General features: G+C 36.4%; 2 protein-coding genes across 3 annotated transcripts; both read left to right on the top strand.

Moving 5' to 3' along the window:
- The first annotated feature begins 453 nt into the window (after nucleotides 1–453).
- On the top strand, nucleotides 454–7,524 carry LOC131979909 (cytochrome c oxidase assembly factor 1 homolog). Of its 2 annotated transcripts, none has more exons than XM_059343986.1 (5): nucleotides 454–541; nucleotides 2,118–2,225; nucleotides 2,998–3,092; nucleotides 3,443–3,519; nucleotides 6,759–7,524. In XM_059343986.1, the coding sequence occupies exons 1-5, from the start codon at nucleotides 469–471 to the stop codon at nucleotides 6,877–6,879; spliced, it is 474 nt and encodes a 157-aa protein (XP_059199969.1). In that variant the 5' UTR covers nucleotides 454–468; the 3' UTR covers nucleotides 6,880–7,524. The 2 variants fall into 2 exon arrangements, with proteins under 2 accessions (XP_059199969.1, XP_059199968.1); XM_059343985.1 differs by having other exon boundaries at nucleotides 2,998–3,149.
- A 1,278-nt stretch (nucleotides 7,525–8,802) lies between these two features.
- LOC131979908 (cytochrome c oxidase assembly factor 1 homolog) lies at nucleotides 8,803–14,900 on the top strand. Its single transcript, XM_059343984.1, has 5 exons — nucleotides 8,803–8,885; nucleotides 9,084–9,206; nucleotides 11,573–11,724; nucleotides 12,364–12,440; nucleotides 14,339–14,900. Exons 1-5 carry the CDS (start codon nucleotides 8,804–8,806, stop codon nucleotides 14,445–14,447), a joined length of 543 nt encoding a protein of 180 aa, XP_059199967.1. The 5' UTR covers nucleotide 8,803; the 3' UTR covers nucleotides 14,448–14,900.
- The last annotated feature ends 1,203 nt before the right edge of the window (nucleotides 14,901–16,103 follow it).

The following is a 16,103-nucleotide window of genomic DNA, read 5'->3' as shown; positions in this document are numbered from 1 at the left end:
CACTTAACTCACAACTGATCAGCTATTTACAACTGATTATTATTATTATTATTATAGTTTATGTATACAGCTGTTAAAGTGACTGACAACTAATTATGATAATAATTATTATTATTATTATAGTTTATGTCTACAGCTGTTAAAGTGACTGACAGCTGATTATGATTATTATTATTATTATAGTTTATGTCTACAGCTGTTAAAGTGACCAACAGCTGCTTATTATTATTGTTATTATTATAATTAGTGCATGTCTACAGCTGTTAAAGGGACTGACAGCTGATTATTATTATTATTATTATTATTATTATTATTATTATTATTATTATTATTATTATTCCCTGCGTCTCTCCATGCGTCCTCGGTGGGCGGGACTACGCGAATAACTTCCGGTTCAAGCGAGGAGGAAGGAGATAGGAGACATAAAAAAAGGGACATGGGACGCAACCATAAAATAAGAGAAGTGGAATGTATCCACAGTGTGTGACGTTTACGGAAGTCAACGCAGCGTCATATTCCTGTCCTGCAGCTGTCGCACAAGGTGAGAATGTTTTCAGATTTTATTTAAAGTGAGCAAAAATATGCAAGGCCCAATCTTTGACCCGGCGGAATGCAGCGCATAGACGCATTATGACGCGTTATGACGCCCGGCACCACGCTGGGTTGATGTTTTCAGTAGACAGCAGAAATAAAGCGGGTTGCCTCGTTGTTCCAATAGTTTCCTAGCGGATTTTTTTTTAGGTAACGTCTAATGACGTCATGACCAGAGGAGACAGTGAAATGCCGTTGGAGCTCACTTAATATTTACATTAAAGTATATGAAAAAATGTTTGGAAGTGCTAAACACTGCAATGTAAATATACTATACAACAATACTTTAAATTTAAATAATCAAACTCTGGCCAAATTTGGCCCTCAGTGTAATTTTATTTGGCCCGCGAGGCAATACCAAATTATTATCTTATTATTGTACTATAAAAGCTGACCCGCCGGTATTATACGGCGCATTTACCGATAATACTACAAATCCCACAATGCCCTGCTGTTGTTTTGGCGCGTCAATCAGGACAGTCGTCATAGCAACCTCAAGCTAGAGCTGTCTCCCAGCTACCCCTTCCCAAAAATGGAGAAAAGGAAGGCAGAATTTATTAACCTGTTGAAAAAGTTTATTTTGATATTTAAATCAGAAGGATGCAAATACAAAAGAGGCATACGGTTTTTATTTAATTTTTATTTAATAAATTAATGACATTGATGTGTTTTTTATTTGAAATTTGATTTTGCATGTCTGCACTATTTAGTTATATATTGTATGTTTATAAGCGTTGCTGGTTCCATATTCAATGTTAAAGCGAAACATGTTTGGTATATATTAAAAGGTTTATTTGTTCAATGTTGGCCCGCGATTTTATTCAAGTTTTAAATTTTGGCCCATTGTGTATTTGAGTTTGACACCCCTGCTTTAAACTACTAGTTAAACAAATACTACGATACACACAAGAATAGAATATAAATAAGACACAGTAATATTAGACAATGGTGGGAGTATAAGTTAGTATTAAAATGCAAAATGTATTGCTCATGAAGCACCATTATTTCACATGAAGATAAACACAGTGGATAATAAGAGTGGAAAGTTCCGGCCAGGTCCTGTAGTTGGGGAACTAGATGATCAGAGGAATACATTGGTACCAACCATGCCGTATCTGGAAGGGGGTGAAACAACACTCCAGAGTTAGGCTTGGCTAAACCAATAAATTTGCCAAATCTGCAACAACATGCTGTATGGCAAAATATCGACTGTTGTCAATGCTCTCAATCAGTGTGTTTTTAACATCGGTAGCCATATCTTTTATTCTCCTTGACACGGTGTCATTTGAAAGTGTCCACACTTCCTTTCGCAGACTGAAGCCACAGCAGTAGTTGAGACGTCTTCGTTATTTTAAAAAACCCATCTCTTGCCATCACCTCTTGCCTGCAAGAGCTACCGTGAATAACTCTTGATGTCAACGGCACTTGAAATTAAGTTGTTAATTAAGTCTAAACTTAATTTGTATCCTTTTTCATTTTCTTGACATTGGTTGATAATATATTTTCAACCACCCCATCCCTTACAGTGAAGGAAGCAAAGATGAGGGTTTCCAACAGTCAACTACAGAAGCTCACCATCTTCACCACTGTACTGACCGGGGCTGGTGTTGGCACCATGTATTATCTCATGCAGAGTGAGTATAACGGAACTGGCTGTGTATATATATATATAGTGTGTATATAAGTGAAGGCAAGTTGTTGTTTGTCTGCTTCTTGAAACTGTTGAGTTGTGTGTAAAGCTCTCTCTCTAACAGCAAAAATGTTGATATTAGAGTTCAGCCTGCCTGTCAGAGCTGGACTCAATGTTGTACATGTATGAGGGATGCCAAACTCTTCAATGAAAATAATTCCAAATTCCTTTACTAAATATGAATATATTCATTTGGTTATAAAGGTTAAGTTAAGTTAATGAGTTCAAAAATTGACAGTGTAGTAAATTTATGAGACTGATTTAGTTCATTCTTTTCTCTGTTTTACAGAATGGTGCCCCATCTCCAGGTGGCTTAGAGTAAATCAAGTCATATGATTTATTGTCATTAATATTTCATGATAATTATTGATAACTTTGATAGGGGTTGCAAGGCTACATTTAGAGCTCATTTTCACAGTAAATGACATCCTGTTTTGCTTCTAGTGTTACAGTCTGTATATTAGCAAAGTGGGTTACTTTTCAACTTCTCTTCTTGTCAACTCACTATTTAGCTGCTCTCATCTTCAGCAGGTTAACTGGTTCATTTAGTCCTCACTCGTTGAATGAGAAGTTTAACAGCTGTCAACTGCTCAACATTTCAACTGTTTATTTTTTAAATCTCTTTCATTTGTTATTTTACAATTTTCTTCATTTTTGTCCACCCCCCCCCCCCCCCCCCCCCCTCTCTCCCCCCTTTCTGTGTACTTTCTAATTAGAGAAATTTGTTGAGTCAGACTACCACAGACTGGCTCTGCAGAAGTTGGAAGCATGTCCACTTGCAATGGAAAGACTGGGGGCCCCACCTTTAAAGGTCCACAACATTCATCTCACTGACAGAAACAACCGCATAGATGAGAGAGTAGCACAGGTATTGTGTTTTAGTAAAACAAAAAGTATTCTGAGAGAAAATTTGTTAATGAAAACACAGCACTGCCTATTGGGAAAGGTGCAAAAAGTGCTACATGAGCATGTTTTGTTATTGTGCATAGGCAACCAAACTAGTTTCCACTCTGCAAATGAAGTTAACTTTCTATATATTTGTCAAACTTGACATTTGTGTGGGAGGCAGATGATGGGTAGCTGTAGCAAAAAATCATGTTGTGAAGAGCTGGTAACTGTCAATACTTGTGCAGATAAATTTAAATTTGCATTGTGTTTCAGATAAAGATCCCTGTGACTGGGTCAGAAACTGGAGGTTATCTGTATACGTCTTCAATTAGAGACCCTGATACCAACAGGTGAGTACATTCTAAGTTGAGTTCAATGCAAATGATGGTGGAAATGAATTATTTTTCAGTTTATTTCGGCATAAAAATAGGTTAACAAAAAAGGAAAATAAGTCAATTTAATGAAATACTCTCCAAGTAGTTAATAAATATATTAAATGTGTTACATTTTAGAGAAAAAACAACAACTATAAGGGCACTAAGAGAGCTCAGCCCTATGCCAAGGCCATGCACTATCTTCCAGTGTTAAGAAAAAAAGGATTGTGATTTAAATCCACTCCAAAATTATTTTTTCCACCAAGTTTTATGAAAATCATCCATCCATCCATTTTCTTCCGCTTATCCGGGGCCGGGTCGCGGGGGCAGCAGGCTAAGCAGGGCATTCCAGGCGTCCCTCTCCCCAGCCACAAGGTCCAGCTCCTCCTGGGGGACCCCGAGGCGTTCCCAGGCCAGGAGAGAGATATAATCCCTCCATCATGTTCTGGGTCTTCCCCGGGGCCTCCTACCAGTTGGACGTGCCCGGAACACCTCTAACGGGAGGCGCCCGGGAGGATCCTTACCAGATGCCCAAACCACCTCAGCTCAGGGTCGGGTGTAGTGGGAGTCGGGCAGCAGGCGACGGCGGGTACCTGGGCGTGCTGACCCCCGGCTCCAGCGGCGAGCTCTGGGGACGTGGAACGTCACCTCGCTGGCGGGGAAGGAGCCCGAGCTTGTGCGGGAGGTGGAGCGTTACCAGCTAGAAATAGTTGGGCTCACCTCCACACATAGCGTGGGCTCTGGAACCAAACTCCTGGAGAGAGGCTGGACTCTCTCCTTTTCCGGTGTTGCCCAGGGTGAGAGGCGCTGACACAAATTGACCACAAAAAAAGACAAAAATTGACCACAAATGACCAAAAAAAGACGTAAAATGACCAAAAAATTCTCAAATTGACCAAAACAGATGCAAAATGACCAAAAAAACACACGAAATGACAAAAAAGACACAAATTGACCACAAAAAATATGTAAAATGGCCAAAAAAAGATGTAAAAATGACCAAAAAAAAGACACAAATTGACCAAAAAAGGCAAATTGACCACAAATTACCTAAAATGACCAACAAATTGACCACAAATTACCTAAAATGACCAACAAATTGACCACAAATAGACGTAAAATGACCAAAAAAGATGTAAAATGGCCAAAAAAGATATAAAATGACAGAAATGATACACAAATTGACTAACAAAATACACACATTGCCTCCAAAAAAGATGTAAAATTACCCAAAAAATACACAAAATTACCCAAAAAAGACACAAATTGACCACAAATGACCAAAAAAGACATAAAATGACCAAAATTTTCACAAGTTCACCAAAATCAGATGCAAAATGACCCACAAAGACACAAATTGAGCAAAAATGCCACCAAATGACCAAAGAAACACACAAACTGAACAAAAAAAGACACAAATTGCCCACAAATAGACGTAAAATGACCCAAAACATGCAAAATGACCAACGTCACACCGGGCGGGTGTGTGGATACTCACAAGCCCCCGGCTGAGCGCCGCTGTGTTGGAGTTCTCCCCGAGAAACGAGAGGGTCGCCTCCTTGCGGCTGCAAGTCGCGAGGAGAAGGTCTCTGACTGTTGTTTGTGCCTATGCACCAAACAGCAGTTCGGAGTACCCGGCCTTCTTGGAGTCTCTGGGTGGTGTCCTGGAAGGGGTACCGCCTGGAGACCAAGGTTATTATAGTTAACGAAAACTAACAAAATAACGAAAACTAAAATTGAAAAAACATTTTCGTTAACTGAAATAAAAATAAAAACAAAAGTTTTTTAAAAAACGACAACTAACTGAAACTGTATTGTGTGGTTACAAAACTAACTAAAATTATAGTGAAAATGTCCTTAGTTTTCGTTTTTGTCACCTTTTTTCATTCATAATTCAGTGTTTCTATTTGAACATGCAACACATGGTGAATATGTTTACTGAGACTGGGATGTTTACACTAGAACCAAAATACAAAACACCCAGAACTGTAAGAGTTAATAACCTTATTGAGGCTGAGATGATAAACCAAAAGAAATGAAGGCACATACCCATTACAAAAAACTAAAACTAACACTAAAACTAATACAAACTAAACTAAAACTAAGCATTTTCAAAAAATAAAAACTAGACTAAAACTAGCAAACTCACTCTGAAAACTAACTAAAACTAACTGAATTTGAAAACAAAAATTCACAACGAAATTAAAACTAAAACTAATGAAAAATCCAAAACTATTATAACCTTGCTGGAGACCCCTATATATATATATATATATATATATATATATATATAGTTCTTCTGGGAGACTTCAACGCTCACGTGGGCAACGATGATGGTACCTGGAGGGGGTGATTGGGAGGAACGGCCTGCCCGATCTGAACCCGAGTGGTGTTTTGGCTTGGTTTCTGGGCCATGTAGGCTGGATTTCTGGCCTTGTAGGTCATTTTTGTCCCTTGGAGCTGCAGGAGACGTGATCAGATCTGCCTCTCTGCAGACCATGCTGAGAAGAGAGATGTTCTCCATGAGGAGTTTGAGAAAGAGAGAGAGGGAAATGTTGATGCTGGTGCATTTTTCATTCAGTTCAGTTAACCTACACTACCGGTCAAAAGTTTAGAACACCCCAATTTTTCCAGTTTTTTATTGAAATTCAAGCAGTTCAAGTCAAATGAACAGCTTGAAAGGGTCCAAAGGTAAGTGGTGAACTGCCAGAGGTAGATAAAAAAAGGTAAGCTGAACCAAAACTGGAAAATAATGTACATTTCAGAATTATACAAGTAGGCCTTTTTCAGGGAACAAGAAATGGGTTAACAACTTAACTCTATGGAGTCTTGGGCTATTTTGTCCATTTTTGAATTCTTTTCATGTCTTTGTAAGTCATTTTGTGTCTTTTTTTTTGGTCATTTTGTGTCTTTTTTTTTTGGTCATTTTGTGTCTTTTTTTAGTCCTTTAGTCCAACATAAAATGTGATTTTGAATCTTTTTTTTTTTACTTTCAAAACACTATCATGCTCAATAAAGAATTTTAAATGTTGCAAATGTGCATTAATTTCAGAGTACACTGAGACATTAAACTGCATCATTTTCAATTAAATTCTGGAAAAGTTGGTGTGTTCTAAAACTTTTGACCAGTAGTGTATACAAATGACCCCTTGTGGCAGACATGTGGCCCTTACAGTAAGCACCACTCTTAACCTGTGTTTGTTTCTTTCCTGCAGGTGGAGTGTAAAGCAGGCAGTTCTGCAGCTCCGGGAAGGACAGATCATCGACCTGCTGGATCCTCCTCCACCAGCTGCACTTCAAACCCAGGAAGGGCTAGAAACCGGGACCTGGCACTGACCAACTCCACGTACTGATGAGAACAATGAAAGTGGACAGGGTCCTACTCCAAAGAAGAGTCTGATTAAGCAAAATTAAATGGAATTTGCCTCACCTCTGGGCTTTTTAAAACTGCTCTGGATCGTTGTGTTGTCTCTAGGTTTGGTTTTGGTTATGGTTAGATATTGTTCTGTAGGCATGTTGTGCACTGGCTGTTTTTTCTTTCAGTAAATTTTCTTTGTTAGTATGACATGCCATGGGTCCAGACCTGCAAGACCAGGTAAATGAAAATCAGATGAGTGTTGACCATGTACCAAGGAGTATGTCACCATCTAAGATATTGCCTTCTGATGTACAAAACTTTTCAGAACATAATCATTTTTGCCATATTACCATGTTAACCCCTAAGTTTTTACTTGAATATGCAGTATACATATAATACAACAAAATGTGGCCTAAGAGGATCTTGGTACATAACATGTTGGTATGTGACATGTTGTTTGTAACCCTTAGTTCAGATTGTTGGAGTCTGGAATATCTACAAGGTTTACATCTTGCACAGTCCACATGAAAGGAAAAGTATTTTTCCGAGTTTTAATCTTGCGTTCCTGTTTTAATTGTTCATTTGTCTCATGATATATGCCAAATATACATATTTTTTTTAAACTGTAGTATTTTTTACATCAAAATCTCTTTTCTCTTCAGTTCCACATGTTTGATGACTCATGCTGTACTCAGGGGCGTTTACAAAAATCAATCCAATCAAATGACACTTTGGTGACTAGCTAGTCAGTTATTGTAGTCATGATTGTAGTAGGTAACACAGAAATATGGCCGTAGATAGGAAGTCTCATGTCACACACCACTACAAATACCCTGTAAACTAGGCAATAGAAACTATAACTTTATACAGACCAGGGATAAACTGAGTGAAATTTTCCTTAAAGTAGCATGAAGAGGAAAACAAAAGAAAAGGTTTCTGACAGCTGATTATTATTATTATTATTATTATTATAGTTCATGTCTACAGCTGTTAAAGGTACTGACAGCTGATTATTATTATTATTAGTGCATGTCTACAGCTGTTAAAGGGACTGATAGCTGATTATTATATTATTATTATTATTATTAGTGCATGTCTACAGCTGTTAAAGCGACTGATAGCTGATTATTATTATATTATTATTATTATTAGTGCATTTCTACAGCTGTTAAAGAGACTGATAGCTGATTATTATTATTATTATTATTATAGTTTATGTCTACAGCTGTTAAAGGTACTGACAGCTGATTATTATTATTATTATTATTATTATTATTATAGTTTATGTCTACAGCTGTTAAAGTGACCAACAGCTGATTATTATTATTATTAGTGCATGTCTACAGCTGTTAAAGGGACTGATAGCTGATTATTATATTATTATTATTATTATTAGTGCATGTCTACAGCTGTTAAAGCGACTGATAGCTGATTATTATTATATTATTATTATTATTAGTGCATTTCTACAGCTGTTAAAGAGACTGATAGCTGATTATTATTATTATTATTATTATAGTTTATGTCTACAGCTGTTAAAGGTACTGACAGCTGATTATTATTATTATTATTATTATTATTATTAGTGCATGCCTACAGCTGTTAAAGGGACTGACAGCTGATTATTATTATTATTATTATTATTATTATTATTAGTGCATTTCTACAGCTGTTAAAGTGACTGACAGCTGATTATTATTATTAGTTTATGTCTACAGCTGTTTAAGAGACTGACAGCTGATTATTATTATTATTATTATTATTATTATTATTCCCTGCTTCTCTCCATGTGTCCTCGGTGGGCGGGACTACGCGAATAACTTCCGGTTCAAGCGAGGAGGAAGGAGATAGGAGACATAAAAAAAGGGACATGGGACGCAACCATAAAATAAGAGAAGTGGAATGTATCCACAGTGTGTGACGTTTACGGAAGTCAACGCCGCAGCAGAGACGTCATATTCCTGTCCTGCAGCTGTCGCACAAGGTGAAAATGTTTTCAGATTTTATTTAAAGTGAGCAAAAATATGCAAGGCCCAATCTTTGACCCGGCGGAATGCAGCGCATAGTACAAATGATACTGCAAGCGACATAGTGAGCGTTATAACGCCCAGCACCACGCTGGGTTGGTGTTTTCACTAGACAGCAGAAATAAAGCGGGTTGTCTGTGTGTGTGGCCTTACAGGGAAGGAAGCAAAGATGAGTTACAGCGAAAAACTCCGTTACCACAATAAACTACTGAGGATCCAGATCTCCTTCTCTGTACTGAACGTGGCTATTCTTGGCATCGCGTATTATTGGGGGAAGAGTGAGTATAACGGGACTGGCTGTGTGTTTATTGAAGTGAAGGCAAGTTGTTGTTTGTCTGCTTCTTTTTTATTTTTTTATTTTTTATTTTTATTTTATTTTATTAATTTAGACAAAACACAACACAAATCACCAATGAACAAACAGAGAAAAACAAGAACAAAACAAAAAACACCACAACAACAAAATCACAAAACCAACCCAAATAAATAAATAAAACCACAATAATAAACAAGTCAAGTCAAATTTATTTATATAGCGCATTTACAGACTGCTGAGCCGCACCAAAGTGCTTCACATAAAAGTGCAAAAAGTGCAATAAAATACAGAATTGACAAAGGTAAAAAGAGACTAAAACAAAACAAAAACAAGAACCTTAACACATCAAAACTAAAACAAGACACAAACATACATCAAACATAATTACCACATAAAACACACAGTATATCAGTAAACTTGATAACCTAAGAAAAAATAAATAGAAAAGGGTTAAGTTAAATTAAATGCCATGTTTGTCTGCTTCTTAGAAATGTTGAGTTGTGTGTAAAGCTTTTACAAGCAATAACGTGGCAAACAAAACAAACAAACAAACCAAGCTCTACAGTCCTGACCAACGATGCCTCCAACAAGGTTATTATAGTTAACGAAAACTAACGAAATAACGAAAACTAGAATTGAAAAAACATTTTCGTTAACTGAAATAAAAATAAAAACTGGAGTTTTTTAAAAAAACGATAACTAACTGAAACTGTATTTTGTGGTTACAAAACTAACTAAAATTATAGTGAAAATGTCCTTAGTTTTCGTTTTGGTCAACTTTTTTCATTCATAATTCAGTGTTTCTATTTGAACATGCAACACATGGTAAATTCAAAAAAATGAATTCACTATTAACTGTAATAGTTAATAACCTTATTGGGGCTGAGATGGATAATAAAAGGAAATAAAGGCAAAAATTATTATGACCTCTTTGAATCTGGCACCCAACACATACCCTATTACAAAACAACTAAAACTAACACTAAAACTAATAAAAACTAAACTAAAACTAAGCATTTTCCAAAAATAAAAACTAAACTAAAACTAGAAAACTCACTCTAAAAACTAACTAAAACTAACTGAATTTGAAAACAAAAATTCACAACGAAATCAAAACTAAAACTGATGAAAAATCCAAAACTATTATAACCTTGGCCTCCAATACAGCAGTAGGGACTGTGCTGTCCCAATTTCAGCTTGGCACTGAATGGCCCATTGCATGTGAGATAGACATTTAAATAAAATAAAAAATACTGAGATTATGTTTGGCAAGCAGTTTTAGAGCTCATTGTATCAGTCTCTCTTACATAGTTTAGTTGCTAACAGCTGTGCTTCCAGCCTTAAAAACATAATCTCCTGGTTACCACAGTGCATTTCCATGAAGATGAACCTTTCCCAACTCCAGCTCATGCAACAAGACTTGACAAATCAAGGTTGGAGGTGACATCATCTGTTTTTATTTGCTCTGTCAGATGAGTGTGCTCACGCTCCCATTCAGACAAATTTCCAACGTGTTCAAAATGTTGATATTAGAGTTCAGCCTGCCTGTCAGAGCTGGACTCAATGTTGTACATGTATGAGGGATGCCAAACTCTTCAATGAAAATAATTCCAAATTCCTTTACTAAATATGAATATATTCATTTGGTTATTAAGTTAAGTTAATGAGTTCAAAAATTGATAGTGTAGTAAATTTATGAGACTGATTTAGTTAAATGTTTTCTCTGTTTTACAGAATGGTGCCTAGAGGTGTGCCATATCGTATCGTTCACGATAATATCGGTATATTTTTTTTATGGTTAAAAAAAATGCATATCGTGATATTGGCAACATTCCTACTTCTTGATGTAGTGGCGTAAGGCTAACGTTAGTTAACAATTAAAGTTGTTTTAATCACAAAAAGCTACTTACTCTCTGTCGTTAAACACATGCAGCTTTCAAAATAAGAGCATGGTGTGTTAAGAGAATCCACCACAGAACTTACAAGAAGACTGTCAAAATAAGATGCCTTAAATAAAACATACAAGAACCTTTATTCTCCTTTACAAAATGTCATCAAAATATGCCCCCGGAACCCCTAAATGGTTATTTTTATTATTTGCTCATACTCGAGTCAAGAGTAATTTTTAAGAGTAATTCTGCTCTCATCTTCGGCAGGTTAACTGGTTCATTCAGTCCTCACTCGTTGAATGAGAAGTTTAACAGCTGTCAACTGCTCAACATTTCAACTGTTTATTTTTTAAATCTCTTTCATTTGTTATTTTACAATTGTCTTCATTTTTGTCCATTCTCCCCCTCTCTGCCCCCTTTCTGTCTACTTTCTAATCAGGGAATCGTGTTAAGGAAGACTACCACAGACTGCCTATGCAGAAGTTGGAAGGATGTCCACTTGCAATGCAGAGACTGGGGGCCCCACCTTTAAAGGTCCACAGCTTTAGTGTCATTGACCGAAACGTCCAAGAAGATGTGACGGGAATAAAGGTATTGTGTTTTAGTCAAAAAATGTTATTCTGTATTCTGTGTCATCAGACTGATTCTCCCAACAGTCGCCTTGGTCAAAAGTGTGACGCGCTGCTAATGTTTGTTTGGCCATCTTGTACTCATATTATCCTTAACTTCCAAGTTACTGCATGGGAACACAAGTCATGATGTTTGGACTTAGTAACTCCTCTCGTTTTATTTATTTTTTATTTTGTAGCTAGGCAATAGGCTTGGGCACTATCTAGGTACTACTATACTACTACTGTTTTGGGGACAATATAGTTCTATGAGTCCTGTTGTATGTTGAGATTTCCAAATTGAAGCCACCAAAATAAGGGATTAAATAATTATACACTCATAAATATCGGATAAAGTAATTCAAATGAGAGAAAACTTGTTAATGAACACACAGCACTACCTATTGGGAAAGGTGCAAAAAAGTGCTACATGAGCATGTTTTGTTATTGTGCATAGGCAACCAAACTAGTTTCCACTCTGCAAATGAAGTTAACTTTCTATATATTTGTCAAATTTGTGTTGGAGGCAGATGATGGGTAGCTGTAGCAAAAGATCATGTTGTAAAGAGCTGGTGTCTGACAATACTTGTGCAGATAAATTTAAATTTGCATTGTGTTTCAGATAAAGATCCCTGTGACTGGGTCACAAACTAAAGGTGATCTGTATGCGTTTTCAATTGGACACCCTCATTGCGACAGGTGAGTACATTCTAAGTTGAATTCAATGCAAATGATGGTGGAAATTCATTATTTTTTAATTTATTTCGACATAGAAATAGGTTAACAAAAAAGGAAAATAAGTCAATTTAATGAAATACTCTCCAAGTAGTTAATAAATATATTAAATGTGTTACATTTTAGAGAAAAAACAACAACTATAAGGGCACTTAGAGAGCTCAGCCCTATGCCCAGGCCAGTGTTAACCAAAGAAAAAATTGATTGTGATTTAAATCCACTCCAAAATTATTTTTTTCTTTCGCTCTTCCACCAAGTTTTATGAAAATCATGTGAGAAGTTATTTTTCCCAATCCTGCTGACAAACAAACAAATAAATAAACCAAACCAAAAACACAACCTCCTTGGTGGAGGTATTAAAGCAATCCCAGCAAGGAATCTATATTTAAAGACAGTAACATCAGTTGAAAATGTAACTGTAACAGAACACAGATACTCGTATTTAGTATTATTAATTAATTATTATTATTATTATTATTAATTATTAGTATACAGTATCCCGTTACTTGAATTCTGTTAGTCCCCAACTGTGGATACAATGGCCCCCATTTATCTAAGGCAGTAGTTCTCAACCTTTTTGAGTCGCGACCCCCAATTTAACATGCATTTTGTCTGTGACCCCGCTCACTGAACACAATCTCACACGCACAGTTCAGATCACCCAAAAAAGAAACAAAATGACCAAAAAAAGGAAACAAAATGACCCAAAAAAGGAAACAAAATGACCAAAAAAAGGAAACAAAATGACCAAAAAATACACAAATTGACCACAAAATGACCAAAAAAAGACACAAGATGACCAAAAAAATGACACAAAATTACCAAAAAGACACAAAATGACTTAAAAAAAGACAGAAAATGAACAAAAAAAAGGAAACAAAAAGACACAAATTGACCACAAAATTATCAAAAAAAGACACAAAATGAACAAAAAGACACAAAATGACAAAAAAAAGACACAAAATGACTAAAAAAAGACACAAAATGACTAAGAAAAGACACAAAATGACCAAATAACACAAAAAAATGACCAAAAAAAGACATTAAGTGACCAAAAAAACTAAAACACATGAACACTTTAACACAGTGGAGACAGAGCTGACTTCCAAAATGATTTGGCGACCCCCAGAAATCATCTCGCGACCCCAATTGGGGTCCCGACCCCAAGGTTGAGAATAGCTGATCTAAGGAGCGTAGAAACGAGCGTACATTTCGTCTTACGACACGGTTCACATGTGATTTATCAAACGATCGTATCTCTCCAATCACAGCGTAAAAAGTAGTTGAATTTACTCGCGAATTTTCGCCCAAGAGACTATTTAGTGCCAAATAATTCCCTCCATTTCATTCTGTCATCAACCTTTGTAGAGAAGTAGCTACAGCAGATAGCTGAAATCACATTGTCACAACTTACCAGGCAGACCGGTGACCTCATCACCCTCCTCCAGGCAAGATCTTTATGGTTCCGGTTGCGGTAGGAGGGTGATGATGTGTCAAAAAGCTCGGGAAGCCCACAGACCGCAACAATAAGTTTCTCCTCCATTTTTCCGGAATAGGCGGGTTCCCGGGATAATGCATGACGTCACTGTCGTCCAGAATCTCAACGCTGATAGGCTGTCCCGACACAGCGTCACGCGAATATTTCGCCAAAGTTGAATTTATTGAACTCACGTGAATTCGCGTTGTTTCATTCGCGCCGCGACATTCGCGTTTCGCGCCGCCGGCAAAAATTTGCGTCTATTCGCGTGTTTGCATTGACTTTGTATGTAATCTTGTCGCGCAAAATATTCGCTACGCGTCCGGTCTGAACACACCGTTACAGTAAGCACCACTCTTAACCTGTGTTTGTTTCTTTCCTGCAGGTGGAGTCTAAAGCAGGCAGTTCTGCAGCTCCGGGAAGGTGAGATCATCGACCTGCTGGATCCTCCTCCACCAGAGGAGCCAGAGCTACAAACCGAGACCTGGCACTGACCAACTCCACGTACTGATGAGAACAATGAAAGTGGACAGGGTCCTACTCCAAAGTAGAAGTCTGATTAAGCAAATTTAAATGGAATTTGCCTCATCTTTGGGCTTTTTAAAACTGCTCTGGATTGTTGTGTTGTCTCTAGGTTTGGTTTTGGTTATGGTTACACTGTAAAACCCAATGCTGCTTGTTTGTTATTATAACTCATTTTTCCTTTTCAATACAACAAAGATTTGTGCAAAAAGTCATTTTAACTTAAAATATTGAGTCAAATAGCAAGATTAATTTGAGTAAACTCCATTGTCTTCGTTGTCTTGACATAAAATTCTTTTGCAGCATGGACAATCAAATATTTTAGTTGAGACAACAAGTTGGTTTTACAGTGTAGATATTGTTCTGTAGGCATGTTGTGCACTGGCTGTTTTTTCTTTCAGTAAATTTTATTTGTTAATATGACATGTCATGGGTCCAGATGTTTCTAGATTATCTCCCCCTCATCTTGGAAATACACGTGCACAAACACACAGATAGCCTGCCACACACACACAAAAGAAAACAAAAGAAAAAAGGAAGGTTTCTGATGCTCCAACTGGAAAATTATGATGTAGGCAGAATTTTCCACAAGGATGAAGGTATTAGCCTCTAGGGGGCATCAGAGGATCCTGCAAGATTATACCCCACATGTGTCAAGCAGTGGTGGGAAGTAACTAAGTACATTTACTCAAGTACTGTACTTAAGTGCAATTTTGAGGTACTTGTACTTTACTTGAGTATTTCCATTTTATGTAACTTTATACTTCTACTCCACTACATTTTGAGGCAAATATTGTACTTTTTACTCCACTACATTTAGCTGACAGCTTTAGTTACTTTTCAGATTCAACATGAAAAAATATTTAATATGATTACACATTTATAAAACATAACAGTGTGTTAAGTAATTAACATTAGTCCTATGTGGACAACAGTAAAATGATACATACATAAATGCATCAATACAAATAATCTTGTAATATATTTAGAATATATAAAACAATCTGAGTGGGTTCATTCTGCATAACGAGTACTTTTACTTTTGATACTTTAAGTACATTTTGGTGCTGATACTTTTGTACTTTTACTTCAGTATGTTTTGAATGCAGGAATTTTACTTGTAGTGGAGTAAATTCACAGTGTTTTATTAGTACTTTTACTTAAGTACGGGATCTGAATACTTCTTCCACCACTGGTGTCAAGCCATGTTGTACTGTGAAGGCTAAATGTCTCGGCCTACAAATCATATTCTACAGACTTAAGAAAATATCTTTGTTTGGTAAACATACTCACAAAAATGGAATATATTCTACCAGAAAATTAGAGTAATGATGCAAAAAATTATAATTGCCTCCAATATTGTGAATCATTGCACATTGAAATATCGAATTAGATATTTTTTTCCAAAGCGTGCTGCCTGAGCCTTAAAATCCTAAAAAAAAAAAAAAAAAAAAAAGCTAATAAAGATTTAATCAAATAATAAAAGGTTCTCGTATTAAAATAAATCACAAAAGAGCAAAAATATATTAAATAATATAATTTATGGAGCTTGTGTTTCATTGTACAAAAATTACATACAGACAAAAGTCTTTACAATTTTAGGCCTTAAAGAAAACATTTATTTTGCA

The sequence above is a fragment of the Centropristis striata genome, chromosome 11, assembly GCF_030273125.1.
Source record: "Centropristis striata isolate RG_2023a ecotype Rhode Island chromosome 11, C.striata_1.0, whole genome shotgun sequence".
NCBI classification, from domain to species: domain Eukaryota; kingdom Metazoa; phylum Chordata; class Actinopteri; order Perciformes; family Serranidae; genus Centropristis; species Centropristis striata.
This window is presented reverse-complemented; position numbering and strand designations above follow the sequence as displayed.